This window comes from Zonotrichia leucophrys, chromosome 1A, assembly GCF_028769735.1.
Source record: "Zonotrichia leucophrys gambelii isolate GWCS_2022_RI chromosome 1A, RI_Zleu_2.0, whole genome shotgun sequence".
In the NCBI taxonomy this organism is placed as follows: domain Eukaryota; kingdom Metazoa; phylum Chordata; class Aves; order Passeriformes; family Passerellidae; genus Zonotrichia; species Zonotrichia leucophrys.
Window position 1 is genome coordinate 58,679,685 of NC_088170.1, and position 15,171 is coordinate 58,694,855.

Below are 15,171 nucleotides of genomic sequence, written 5' to 3' on the forward strand. Positions count from 1 at the left end.
TACTTGAAACCAGTGTTACCTGATAGAGGTGTCTGTCTAAGTCTGTAAAATACTATGGCTGTTAAATGAGCTCTGATTTCTGTAACGTGAGAAATGTCCCGAGGTATCTAACCAATGTTGCTTTATATTTAATTAAAATACAAAACCAGCATAGAATGATTTGTTTAAAACTCACTATGTACCAGATTTTGACAGATGATTTTAAAGAGGAAGACAGAAGTCCTTCAAAAGTAGTCCATGTAACTCTGATGTTGAATAATTTTACAGTTAGCCAGAAAGGGGTGGGAGAGTAAGTAATAATTGCAACTCCTAAAGTGGCATGAAATTACTATAAAGAGAGAGGTCCCTGACAAAGGATGAATCAAGACTGCTTGTGAAAGAGGGCTCAGCAGGCCTTTTCAAGTATATTGACTCTATGAGGCTACATCTGGAGACAACAATACACACTGTACTTGCAGGGCAAGAGCACTCTATTCTAGGAAGCAAATGCTAAAAGACTCAAGGTTGTGTTATACAATGTGCCTGGTATCCATCCATACACTGTAATTCAACCATGGATTAATACCAGATTGAAGCCAGAGGTGTGCCAGGAATGTTTTGAAAGGGAAGAGGAGCAGAAAAAGAAATTGCATCTCTTTTTGATGCATGGTACGACCACAGCTGTAACATACAATGCCTGATACAGCTGCCACACTTTGCTCTGGGGCCTTCTGGCCATAAAAGTTCACTGTCCTTTTGTAAGTGTCACCTCTGATGTTCTCTTTCTGAAAGTGTTTCATAGTCTGTTGCTAATCAAATTCTTGGCTAGAATTGATATCTTGGAGTGGGAGGAGCAGTAGGGGAGCAGAAAGTTTATGTAAGTGTGGTTCACATGTATGTGCTTGACAGATATGCAGCCTATTAGCTGGAGGTTACAAGCTGACTTTTACTGTGGCAGCGGCCCCAGATACTTTGGTATCTTTCCATACTTTGAGCAGGGCAGTGAGGTTTTTCAGTGAATGAGTGAATTAGTGCAGTGGTTTTGTTTTTATGGTCTTCCCTAGTTTGATGAGGCTAAGAGGCAGAGGGAAGTGTTGACCTAATCTTGTTACAGTACCTAAACAAGAGGTATAGACTTCTAAACTTTCTCTTGATGTGATTGTTGAATGTTTAACAGTCTTTTGTTCCCAGTTGTTTACAGTAATTGAGTCTTTTCCCTTGTAGTGCTTGTGCTGCTGTCCTCATTAGTGTGTATTCCAAGATAAATACCATACACGAGACTTGCAAATACTGCGCTGCAGATCTGTTCTCTGGTTTTGTTTGCTGAATGTTACACCTTCCAAAATATTTTAGTCCCTAATACTGAGAATAGACCTCATGTCCTTAGGCAAAACAGCAAAGACAGACAGCAGACCTTTGGTAACTGCCACTGCTATCACTTTTTATGCAGTAGGCATTTAGGGATCTGAAATGTAAGGAGAAATAAGAACAAATAAAACTGCCAGAGTTCTCTCATAAGTAATATCTATCATAGTGAATGTGCTTTTGAACTGTTTTTTTTCTTGAATTACTTTTTTTCAGAACTTAAGCAACTTAGAAAGTCAAGGAATTGGGACTAGGGAGGAGGAAAGGAAGGGGGATAATAAAATTGGAGATTTAGGACCTGCAGATTTCCTCAAGTGTTACAATGATCTTCTGATGGGATAGATAACCCTCTTCTTCTATCTCATCCTGCACTCAGTGAACCTCTGTTTCTTGCTATTTGAAACTACTTGAGAGCAGTTCAGTGTAAATAAAGCTTTTTCTCTCAGTACTTAGATACAGTAGGCAAATCCCAGGGATGATAGCTCAGGCATGGTTAGTTTTAGTTTTTTCACTTGTTAGCCATTGCTGGTTAAATCTGCTGTACTGTCTAGCTAACAATTGTCAGACTCAGCAAAAAGCTTTAGAAAAGACTTGCTCTGTGATCCATTTGCCAAATACAGAGTTTAGTTCCTCCTCTGTAATCAAGCTGGAGTCAGTTGATTATAGCTGAGATTTATCATGCCAGTATCCTGCTTGTTGTCCTTTCCCTGTCTCTTTGGTGAAGTGACTCCCATGGCTGGAAAAAAACAAATTGAATCTCAAATTCTTCCAACTTAGAAGTATCTTTTATTATCTCTAAACAGTAGGATTTCTTTCAACTATAGAACATGAATTTGATGAGAAGGGACAACTTCCAGAAGATCATAGTCTCTTCTGGAGTTTGCTGTCTCCTGACAGATGGAGAAAGGTTTCAGTCCTTGAGCAAGAACACAGATAGTCTGATTCAGAGGAAGCAATTGGTAGGTAAGAAATGTCATGTTGGATTTTTTCCATTTCCTTCCCTTTTTTAAATCTACCTTTGTATTTCACTGTCAATTACATTTTTGGCATTGTGGCCAGGAAAACAGCTTCAAGCTGGATTGATATTGCTATGGCTGTGTTTTTCTTGAAGTTAGAAAAGTACTTGTTTTAATTTTCCCCTCATTTAGAATATCTGGTTTAAGTTACTTAAGTTTAAATGGTAATCTCAAGGGATGTCACAGCTCAGTCCCTCTGCACAGAGGCCACCCCAGCTGTGTTTGAGGTGCCTGCTGTTTGCCATGCTGGCTGGTGCCTGGCTCCTGCTTTGTCGCCAGTCTCTGGTGCTTGTCTGCACCCAGCTCCTGCCGGAGGCCGCAGCCCTGACACAGAGTGCAGGAATGCACACAGCCAGCTCGGGCCTGACGCTGGGCCTGAGTTCACAAAGCTTCTTGGGACCCAGAGCATGGGGGTAACACTGCCAGGCAGTGCCTTTGTCTGAAGTCTTTGCCATTTTCCCCAGTGCTCTTGCCTTTGGAATGCTAGACAGAAGCAACCCAAGTGACTCACTTTAGATTGAAAAAAGGACTTCACTGTTATGCTGAAAAAAAGATGCTGTGTAATTTTTAAACCCGCAGTGTCCCTAGAAGTGTAGGGACATTTGCACAGAGCTGCACCTCTGCTAATGAGCCCAGCTGGAGCTGATTTGTTTCTGCATCTCTGGTACAGATAATCTGACCATGGATAATTGAGTGTTGACTCTATAAATAACCCACTTTGAAATCCTTGTCTTAAAATTGTTTTCTCTTCTTCCTGTTAGCTTCCAGGCTTACTCTCTGTAGTCATTTCTTGGCTGACCAAGGGTTACTCTCATGTCTTGGCAAACGTGTCCTATTCATATCTTCCCACCTGAAGTGAAATGTTACACCAAGCATGGTGAAACCAGGTTCTAACACTATAAAAAACCAGCTAAGTCCTAGTAGGAAGTAATCATCCTAATGTTTTACATATGCTCCAATTGACTCTTGGGGTTTAAACCAAAAATGACTGACACACATGAAACATTTGATACCTTGGAAAGATACTTATTGCATGCTTCTTCTCAGAGATATCCTTTTACATATATAATAGTTAAATGTCTTCAGGTAAAACTGGTTCATTTGTATGGACTTGCTTCAAATCATCTTTGTTTGTTTGCTTCCTGTCCATGTTAAAATTCACAAGAATTTTCTGAGTTATGCCTTGCTTTAATAAGATTGTTTTTCTATTAGCTCATAGAAAGTAATTAGAATGCATCATAGGAAAAATATCCTGTGTCTTCAGCTGGTGAGCACCTACAATTTTTTTTCCAAAAGTTTTTCTAAAATATGGTACATATGTGCTTCTGAGCAGGTCCATGGAAAGTTAGAGCCATCCACACTGGGTGACAGTTTATTCAGAGCATTGGAAGTGGGAGAAGGGAAAACAGAATTGCACAACTGTGCTGTCACAGCAGTTCATGCACCTTGGTAAATAGTTGCACTGGAAATCACCTGTCTCTTCTCCCTGTGTCATTCCTGCCACATTGTTCTAAAATAGAGGCAACATCAGGGGGTGAATAAACTTGGAATGCTTTAAATTGAGATCTGCACTCTAATAGCTGTTTGGCCTTGGAAAATGCCTTTCTTCACACAGCACCTGAAACACTGACCATGCTTCAACAAACTTTGGAAAACTTAACTTGAAAAAAACTGAGCAAATACCTATCTGAGAAAAAAAATCTTATTTATATGTATATATAGATATAGCAGACATTTAATATTGTAGACATGAAAGACTCTCATCATAAGCAATGAAGGGAAATTTATTAAATTATGAATGGAGAAATAGTTTATCTAAAATAAGTAATTTGTAGTATGAAAAGTTCATTGCAGTGATGAATGGTCAAGGGGTGCATGAAGAGACAGAACATGAAGTAGTTGTCACTTGGACTCTCAGAGGTTAATTTGCATTTATTTCATTCATGTGCAGTTAGTCTGAGTTTCTTTAGTTTGCACAGTTAGAAGTCATAAATGATGCAAGTTAAAGTGAAAACCAACTTCAGAATTAAGAAGCTGTATGTAAATACAGAACTAAAGAATTTTTTAAAGGGAGAGGAACAGAATAAAAATGCCCTATAAACCCACTTTTTTATTTGGGTATGTTGTCTCTTGAGTTTTTTTCAGTAGAAGGTTAAGAGTTTGGTTTCTTGTTTGTAAAAGCCATTGTATGTAATGAGGGAAACGTGAACAAGTGACCTCTTCAGGAATTGTTTTTCCACATTCATTTTGGAGGCTGTGTATTAAGGGGTAATCACTTGTGGTTATTCATGCAGCATTCTAAATAATAGATTTTCTTACCTCTGGCAAATAACGTGCTTGAAAGATGAGTGAACTGATTTATCTAAAATGTCTGGAATGAGGAAATACTCTGAACTGACAGTTGTGCTGCTTTTGTAGCAGGTTTTGATAAAACCAATTGAAACTTAAATGTAGGCTCATTCAATTTTTAAAAACAAAACAAGTGTCCCTAGCTCTGTGTGGTTACCTGGATTTTGAAATTATGTCAGAATATTCCAAGGGAATTCATTTGATGCCTTGGAATACCCATGAGGAGTGGCAACCACGGAGAACCAAGTAAAAACAAATCATATGTAGATTTTAGCTTGTATTTCCTATAATATTATAATTATTGCAATAATGCTACTAGTAAAAAAAATAATAGCAATAAGACTTATGTGATTGTATCTATTTTCTGTTTTGTCCGAGAATTTTTAGTTCTTTGCTGGTTTGGTTCAAAAATCCAAAGTTTCATCAGTCTTTTGAAAATCAGCAAGTGTAAGGAGACAGCTTAAATAATGTGGCCCGGAGAACAATATTCCATGTGGCAGCAGCACATTTGCAGCTTGTACTGACAGCTGGCACATGTCTACCTGCAGACCAAACAGAGCTCATCCCTTGGGGAGAGGGACAAAGGCTGTGGGTACAGGATGAAATGATGAGGCTGCCGGGGGATAGAGAAGCTCAGGGTAACAGAGATGGAGCAATTTACCATGAATTTATAGAAAAAATTTACTGTGAATTTATAGAAAATAAAAATTCCATTTTTTCTGTGCTTAAAAAACAACTTGTTAAGGAACACATTGATTCACCAGGTGCTGGGTTTGGATCCCAAGTAACAGAAAAAGCCAGAAGGTTTAAACAGCAGCTTATATGCAAGTCCTGCAAAGATGTTATTTTGGGCACATTTCAGTGAAGTTACTATTTCTCTAGAAGTTATTTGTATGGAGTGATAAAATGAGATAATAGTAGGAGATCTTGATATTGAATAAAATCCGGTACCATGTTTTTCACAGAGCCAGGTGAAGAGTATGTCACCTAAAAATGATACTCTTCTTTTCTCAGAATCATAATAGAGCATTGTTTTTTTTCCAAGCCACCTCAGTAGTCCCATCTCACTCTGCGATGGCTTGTCTTTTCTTAACAGTAAAAAGGAATGACATTATTTATTTTTGGATTAAGTAAAACATTAAAGAAACATTAAACATTTCTGGTTTATGATAGATGAGGGGAAACATTTAATTGGTTCTTAAAGCAACTATGTACATAAATTACTTTATTTTGTTATTGTTATGTAAATATAGTTAAGGAAATAAGTAAAGAGGGGAATAGAGATACAGTGAAATATTTTACCTCATAAGTATAAATGAATAAAAATATGTGTCATTAGATGACCTTGAATGTGAAAGATCTGCCTGAGGGAACAGGTCTATTACATGGTACAAAGAATGAGAAAATGACAATACTAAATTTTCCTCTATTTTGCAACAATTTGGAGTTTCATTATTTAAGCCGGGTGTTTGAATAAATGAATAGATGATTTGTTTATAAATTTGTACATTTAGCCAAATAAAATATTTCTCTTCACATACAAAATCACCCACAAAATTCTGATTTGTTGGCACTATTTACCTTTGACAGTACTGTGGCTTGATTGCTAGAAATATTTCAGCATTTCACCTGATACGTCTCTTCTAAGTTTAGGGCTGACAATGCATTTCCATCCTCCGAGTACAAAAATAGTGGGAATGTGGGTCAGCAGGTAGTAAGATACCAGTGCAAAAGGCTGGTGAGGGCTGTCCTTGTGGTGCTGGACACAAGGTTTGAGGTGGTATTTAGCTCAAACTCTCATTTCATGTTGGACTTAACTGTGCATCTCCGCCAGCAGAATGTGAAATTTCTGTGCATAAGCTTTCCTTGCTTTTCTTTGGTAGGCTGTCACTCACAAAAGTGTGTACCCAAGATTCACTTGCTCTGATACTTCTTTTTTGCCTGGGGATTTTTGGCCTTGCTGAGCTGAGAAATATAGAGATAAAAATTGTCATTTTTTCTGCAGTAGCAATGTGTCAGGTGGCAAATGCTGGTTACACGTGTAGAATTGTGTCATTACAGGAATGATGAATTCCTACTTAAGTCTTCAATTCCTTTTTAATCAAGTTAATACTCTAAATCATTAATATCCCCTTTTATAGCTGTAGAAACAGACCTTGGCACTACAGTTAAATCTAGGTCTTCTGCTCAATGATGTGAAGACTGACATTGTCACCAGGGCAGGGGTATTCACACTTCTGATGTTTTCCTGTCTGTCTGATACTTCAGTGATACCTTGGAGCTTCATATTTCTACCTCAGAATCCTTATGAAAGAAGTAGGCAAGTACCCAGAAGCTTCAGTTTATGTTTAGGATAATTAATTGCACTCTTTGAAGCATTTTTTGGAGTTCCATTTCACCCTTCTTTCTTTTCATGCTTTTTACTTATGAGGAATAATAGTGTTCTGGGAAGTGCTGTGTATGGCTCTTTATGGAAATATTGCCATTTTTTAGATATTTGGCCACATAAATGTAAAGTAGTGATAGTCTAGAGATTATTTCTCATGTGTTTTATAATTATCCTGAGAAATGCCAGGTTACTTCATAAATAAAAGAATTTTCAGGAAAACATCAAGTTCATCCTACTGTGTTGTACACAAACACTCTCTTTCTTTCCTGGCTCAAGGAAGTAAAAATTCAGTGTCCTCTTCTAAATATACACTTGTGGGTTTTGCTGCTTTCAATTTTGCACTTTGGTTCCTTTCTGCAGTTACTTGAGTTGTATCAACAATTATTAAAAAAAGAAAAAAAAAGAAAAAAAGAAAAAAAAAAAAAAAGCCCTGCAGCCGTTTTCAGCTCGTGTTGTTCTTGGCACAGGTTCAGTTCTGGTGTCCAACTGGTAGGACCGAAACTTGGTGCTTAACAAGTGCCTGTAGTCAAAACAGTTGGTGTGAGGGAGCAGAGATGTGTGCTTGCTGCGGCAGGTCATCTGCCGGAGTTCCCCCCGTGTGCAGAATACCTAATCACGCTGCCGTGCTCCTCTGACGGCATCTGTGGCAATGTGAATCGCTTCACGTTCCAAAAGTACATGTTTACAGTCGTCGTAGAATCAGATTAAGTTGGCAGCCTGCTCCTCTCTGTAAGTGGCTCAGTTTACATTTCTTCTTCTAGCAGGATGTTTTGCATAATTTTGCTGATCCTACTCACTTGTAGACTTTGTGAAATGGAGAATGGTTTTAGTGGGTTTCTGTCAGAAAGCGAAGCTTGTGTTTATTGTAAATAAACACCAGCGGAACGGTGGTTATTTTAGCACTTGATAATTTCCCAATTATGTCATTTGACCTGGAATGAAGCTTGTGATTGTTGAGCAGTGTTTTGTGCAGCAGATCAGTCCGGGGGTTGGAGCTGGCAGTTTATTTCCTTTGTCAGTTTACAAGAAGTATCAAAATGAAACCGACTGTGCTGTTTCCTTTCCAGTGCGCAGTGCAAGAAGGGTGGAACGGTTTGCGGATATTATTTCCAAACTTTTTCAGCTGGACTTGGAATAGTGTTTTGTCAAAAAAGCTGGTAAAGTTATCCTTCAATCTTGCAACATTATGCTGTAGTTTGCTAACATCAAATACAATTTTAGTTTTGTTTAACCTCATGTACCGGGTTTTGCTAGTGTTTTTTCAGAGTGTGGCTGCAAAATGAAAGTGCTTACAAGGTGTTTATGAATTCTTGTTATGAACCAGCTGCCAGTTCCTGCAAGATGACACATTTCTGCAAGAGTCTAGGTTGTTCATTTTCTGGTTGCTGGTTGTTGCTTTTCGGGCATGTGTGGGTTTTTTTCTGTTTTGGTTTTATTAGGATTAATGCCAAGTACTTTTGCAAACTTTGAACTGGGATCAGTACAAGGTGGTAGGTTTCATTTACCGTTTACTGAAATTGTAAGTATACATTGCTCAACTTTGCACAGTGAAAAGCTGTGCAACAAAGCACCTCAGGATATAATGTAAATAGAAAAACTGTAATTTGTGCTAAGGCAGTGTGAGTTACCATGAGTAACATCTTCATCAACAAGACTATGAGATACTAAATTTCATTACCATCTGCTTAAATATTGTAAATGGGGAGTAACAGTATTCATATTGTTTTAAGGGCAGTTGGATCGGTTACTTTATGCCATTTCAAGTAAAAGGACCATGAACTCAAGTGTTGTGATGAATACAAGCTTAAAAAGCAGTTTTATTATTCCATAAATGTTTACTAGCAGTAAATAACTTTCTTACCTATCAGAGTTTTAGCAAGTGAATTTTGTTTGTTTTTACCATCGTAATATCAAGCTATAATCTATAACACTGGGTCTCTTGAGTTTTTCATGGGTCAACCTAAAATTGATTTTTACTTTGGGCCTCTTGTACACAGGAAGTCAAATCATGCTGTACAAGAGTAGTGTTTCAAAATGACTCGTGCTGACAAAGTTTTAGTGTCTGTCTTCTGACAACATGAAGGGCTTTTTTTTCCTTTTTTGTTTAAAGTATCTGAAAAGAAAAAAAAAGCACTGAAAGATGAAAGACATATCTTTCTCTATGCACAAATTATATCCTTACATTTTTCCTCCATGATTGTCTGTCATGTTGATGGAGAAGGCACTAACTGGGGCAAAAACTTTTCACTTGATTTGGTCAATTTTGAGTAGCATATGTTGGATGAGAATGTGGATGCAGGTGGGATATACTAAGAAATGGGTTTTTGTTTCTAGTCCAGATAAGAGATAATCTGCAGTTTCAGGATCACATAAAGATCTTTTTTGGTAGGAAACTGCAATGTTTGGCATGTTTTATGGGCGTCATATTTGCTGTAGTGTCATTGTTAGGTTTGCTGCGAGCTGAGTGCTTGATGTTGTGTATAAGAGTCAAGGCAAAAATTGGAAAAGAGACTTTCTACTCAGAATGTGGTTTTGCCTCATTTTCCCACACGCTGTGCTTGTGGCTCTGGAGCTTGTTGCCCCTCTATTGCTTTGCTTTTTTTGCTTATGATTAGAAGATGTGGCGTTTCCTGCAAAACAGCTGCTAGTATTCCCTGGTGACCCATCAGAGAGGATCCAGTGGAATTACAGATTTAAAGGCAGACCTAGAGGACTTTGGCAGCTGCAGCAGAGATCTGGGGAAAGGCAGGGCGTTGCATTGTGCTGGAGGCAGGAAGGAGGATTAAAAATGGAGTATAAGGGCATAGGAGAGAAGCTCTGGAGATTCAGGGACTGGACTGTTAGGTCTCCAACAACATAAGGACTTCACATCTACAAACAATTCAGATTTGGCTGAGAAAGTTGGACTATATCCATGTTTCCATAGGACATGGAGAATCTCCTGGAATAGTTTAAGATCATTTGCAATGCTACTGATGCAGAGTTTGCAATGCACCTTAGAACTATATGGAGCACCAGGCTTTCGGATACCTGCCACTGAATAGAAAAAGATATTGATCTGAAATTGATTCTATAGAAAGTGAGGTAATTCAGTGAGAGTGTTAAACTTTCCTCTGAGATTAATGCCATTAATACCTTAACTGTTTGACAGCAGAAGTCACATGTTGCTTGTCACTTGCTTGCAGTGGCCGCGCTGAGACAACTGAGAGGTTGCAGAAAGATTAATGTGGTAAAGAGGATTGTAACTTTGATTGTGCTCCTGTGCTCTTGGATTTGACAGCACCTGGTATTTAGAAACAAAACAGAATATGTGTTGTTATTTATGGGGAACGTAAGCATTCATTTGGAAGTATTTAAATGAATCAGAAAAATTATCTTTTAAACTGGAGCATGTATTCATAGCATTGCTGAAATGTGTACAGAATTTAGGTTAGTATCTTACCAGTGATGATAACTGGTTTTCTAGTTGCCTTGCTGAATTTAATCATTTCTAGGGGCACAAACTTTCATTCTTCTTTAGTTTTATCAATGTCCACTGGCTGTATCACTGGTGTATGTGAATAGGGACAGCCATGTCCACAGCTGTGTGAATACAAGTTCACCTGCTTTACTAGATCTAATCTGTCTACATATGAACTGCAAATGAGCGTAGAAAGTGTTACACAGATAGCTGATTGTCTCCTGAATATGGTAGTATGTGAATATTTAATTTTATCACAACTATTTGATGTGCAAATGTCTTTTATTCACACATTAATTTATTGCATAGGCAGTATAATAACAGATTTGGATATTGTGTGTCATCCCTTTAACATATGTAAAATAGGAGCAGACAAATTAGTAAAAAATGTTTAAAACAGAATTGACCGCAAAAGTCAATTTGACAGAGGAGGCCACCACCACCCTGGTTTAAGCAGTTGATTTTGACAGCTGACAGCCCTTTTTTTGCCATATATTCCCATTATTTCTCTGAAACATATTACCAGTATCTAAGGGTGATTGACTACCATATACATTGTAAGGAATGAAGAATTAAGAGGCAACTTGATAGTTCTTGAGAAGGAATATACACCAATATTTAGTTACAATTTATGCGCTCACCATTGAGATTTGTCTGAGAATTCACACCTTTGTCAAATACAGCCTCTTGCAAGCATGCTTGCCCAGCTCAGGAGTTTGTGCCCCTTTGGAGGGAATTACTCTTCCAGCTCTCCACTCTGCCATACTTGCATGGTGTTGCTGCCATCTTCTTCTGCTGACATTGAAGTGATATTAACTTTTGTGAGGAAATGCACAGATTTTACCCATCCAGGCAGTGTCTCAGAACACCTCTGGTTGTGTGGCACTGGCTGTTTACATTCTTTCTCCTGTAGGACTTTGCAGAGGTCACAGTTTCCATTGCCATTCTAAGAAATTTGAAGAAAATCTGTCTCAAATGTGTATTGGAGTCTGTCTAAAAGGTAGAAGACTTCCTGTAACCATGTTTTGGGGGAAAAGAGGAGTTTCAGAAATTAAAAGGAAATGCTAATTATAGCAGTCAGTTCTGATCACAAGAATGACCACCAATCAGTGTCTTGAACATTCATCTTTCCAGAAGATTAATTTTAATAAGAGTCATATGTTTAATTTCTAAACATATCCATAGGTCTCATATTGAAGACACAGTTTACTAGAAAGCAGTCAGGTTTAAGAAAACCAGTAGCTGTGTTGAAAATTGGAGTAATTAATCCTAAGTTTATATAGCATGTGTGTGGAAAACATGTTTTGTCTCATGTTTTACTTTATATACAGCTTGATTTTGTTGGTAGCATAGCATTTCCTTTTCATCAGTCCTCCTTAATTAATGGGAAAGTTGCAAATTTTGATTAGCCTACTTAAAATTGGTTAAATAGGTGCTGAGAAGATTGGTAAATCTTGAAACAATAACTATTATTTAATAAAATAAATAGCTTGTGAATGGAACTATGCATTTCAGAATGAGATGTGTAGCTTACACAGGTGTTACCACAAATATGAGGTGAAATGAATGTAAATCCACTGCATCCTGCAAAGGAGTTTTAAAGGCAGAGGCTGCACACTGAAGTGTGTGATAGGGTGAGAAATGGCAAATGATAGGAGACATTTTGGGAGTAAGGATAGATTCTTTTGTATTTGAAAAAAATGTAAGACTGTTTTGCTCTTCAGTTGCCGGAGAATCTGGAGGAAATTCCAGCATTGGTAATTAAAGCTGTGAATGTGAAGATATGGAAATGCTTGATCTTAAATAAAAAAATTACTTTATTCAGTCATTTGAGATCTAATAGAAACATTTTGGAATTTTTTTAAGCATTTCTCTTTGTTCTTGAGGTATTTGCGTATTGCAAGTTAATCATGGATGAATCCTTCTGCTACTGGCAAGTTTTTACTTGTGAGGATGCCAGACAAATTGTCATATTTTGATTCTCTGTGGGAAAATTTTTCTTAGGTGTCCTTGAAATATCAAACTAGCGAGTGCAAGGTTAATGACGTAAATACAAAACCTTCCCATGTAGTACAGGTCACTGGTGCTTGCTTACCCTGCTCTTGGTTGACTGTGTGATGGTGGTCAACTCAAAGAGCAGCACCCACTTGGATTCTTCAAGTTAAGTGCTGATGGCTTTAGATAACGAAAAATTGCTACATGTTGAATGAGAAACTCCAGCTTGTCTGAAGTACTCAGCCTATGCTTCCATTCTGCTTGCTGTATTTGTTTACTGTGTTGGTTCTGGGGGTGCCTTTCTGATTTCTGATCCCTGCTGTGATCAGGCCCTTGGTGTTTGGGACCAGCACACCACAGTCAGTGCCAAGGAGCCAGGCCCTGCTGACCGGAAAATTCCTCTTTCCCGAGCCCCTCGGTGCCACCTGCTGCTGCCTTTGGCTAGGGAGCACTGGGGCTGGGGAAGGGGTGCTTCACAAATGGGGCCAACAGCACTGTTCAAGGTTTACAGCACCCCTCAAAAATCTTGCAGCTCCTGTTTCTTGTAGGATTTTGTAGCTGTGCTGGAGTTCACAGCACACGCCTGTTGTTTGCTGCACACTGGTGCAGCCGGCTGGCAAAGCACTGGCACTTCTACCCTGGAGACAGATATAATTAGTAAAGAATGGCCAAAACAGTCTTTTTACTTAACAATAGGAGGGATAGGACATATATATTTTAAAAAATACTAATAATGACCCAACCAAAACAATTTCACTGAGCCTGTTTGTCTTGTGTGGGATCAGTCAGGCCTTGCTTTTATGCAGTGCTTGAGAGGCCTCTGGTGTAAGCGTGAGCATTGCTGACCTCCAGATGCCACATTTGTTACTGAGACATAAATTTCCTGGGTTTTTTGCACATGCCATTTTCTCTATGGGGAAAAAGCCCCAAACTTTTACCCTGAATGGTGCTTGGAGATAACCAAGTGAACCAGGCAGAGCCTGCCTCTCTGATAGGGCTGGGAGCTACGTTCCAGTCTTCCTGTTGTTTTCCTACAATTTCTCATTAAAATTGAAACAAGATAGTCATAAAGTAAACTGCCCAATAACCAGGTCAGATGAATTCATCATAAACCATTTTAGGAGCAATCACATATCTGTCACAGAGCCTGAGTTGTGTTAGCTGTTACATACTCTCCTTTCTTCTTGGCATGAAAGACTTGGGACACCAAATACAAATTTTCTGATCGATTATTGCCATTTATTTTACTATTTTTTACTTTTTTTTTCAGAGCATTTTATGAAGCTGACTTTTGTCTAATTATCATTTGATTTGATTACATTCACGACAGTAATGAACTGGTGTTCTTTGGAGTGATGAAAATCATTGTACCTGGCATAGAAAAGAACAATTTCCTCTTTCCCAACTTGTATTTTTAATTTTAGCCTATGACATATTGTAAAATTCATTCCTTTTCTGTTACAGAACGAAGACACAGTTCAATGTGTAAACCTTCCCCTTCTCCAGCTTCTCCAGCCTGTAATTCCAGGACATCCCTAGTACAGATGAAACCGAAATCCTGTATCAGCGGCCATAACCCTGTCAGCAGCAACTCAAAGCCATTCAAAACGCCCAAAGACAATCTACTTACCTCCAGTAGCAAACAGCACACAGTCTTTCCTTCAAAAGTGTCACGGGATAAACCATGGTAAGTACCAAAATAATAGTTACCAAGGATGTTGGTGTTCAGAATATCTCTCTCTATATATGTATCACAATCAAAAACAAAAAAATCCGAATTCTCATTTTACCTAAGTTTACAGTTTAAGCCTCTATATTTCTAAGGGAGGAAACTGGGATATTTTTTAATGAAGAAAAAGAAATTATATATAGGAAGTGCAGGAAGGACTGAATTATTTTTTCAAAAAATATAGGAAGTGCAAGAAGGCCTGAATTACTTTTTCATTGTTCCATCAGATGTGTTTTTCTAAGATGCATATAGCAAGTGAGGTTTTGACCCAGTTTGCTATCTATAAGGTTCATCTTCCATTACACTATCAGCCCTTAGAACTGATGCTTTTAAACAGTTGAACAGGATAATTTTTGCAGAGTTCTTAATATTGGCTTAACTGATGTTCATGAAAACTTACTGGTTATAGTCAATTATCTTCAATAGCAGCTGCTTTTGGAGTTCATTCTGTGTTTTGATAATGTTTGATGCCTTATAAGATGACAAGAAGATTCTGGCTGCAAAAATCACTATTTTGGGGGTGTCTTACATCATGTACTGTGATATATGTACACATACAGGCTTTGAGACTGCTGTGCCCACCCTCCTGTGACTGTGACGATAGCAGCAGAGTTGCAAAAATATAAATGACAGCAGAACTGGGTCACTATTTTATCCCTTAGGAAACTGTTTTGTCTTCATTATCTGCTGGAAAGATGCTTTGTGATTAGGCCATTAGGTTGGTGACTTGAGATCTGGGTTGAGTTCCTGGTTCTGTTATGCCTTGGTCTCTTCAGCTTCAGTTCTCTGTCTGTAAATTTGAGATAGTGAGACTTCCTTTTTCTTAAGATTTATCTACTTACTTTAGAGATCCTTCCCTTTTATATGTATTACCTAGCATAAGAAGGTC

The 15,171-nt window shown here is 38.2% G+C and overlaps 1 protein-coding gene across 4 annotated transcripts in view; it reads left to right on the forward strand.

Moving 5' to 3' along the window:
• Nucleotides 1-15,171, forward strand: part of ATXN7L1 (ataxin 7 like 1) — a 115,178-nt gene that overhangs the window by 68,042 nt on the left and 31,965 nt on the right. For 3 of the 4 annotated variants that reach the window (XM_064702862.1, XM_064702861.1, XM_064702860.1), the window contains exon 4: nt 14,018-14,240. In XM_064702862.1, coding sequence (XP_064558932.1) covers nt 14,018-14,240 — 223 coding nt within the window. Of the gene's footprint in view, nt 1-8,165; nt 8,256-14,017; nt 14,241-15,171 lie in introns of all 4 variants that reach the window. The other variant, XM_064702863.1, reaches the window with a different exon arrangement.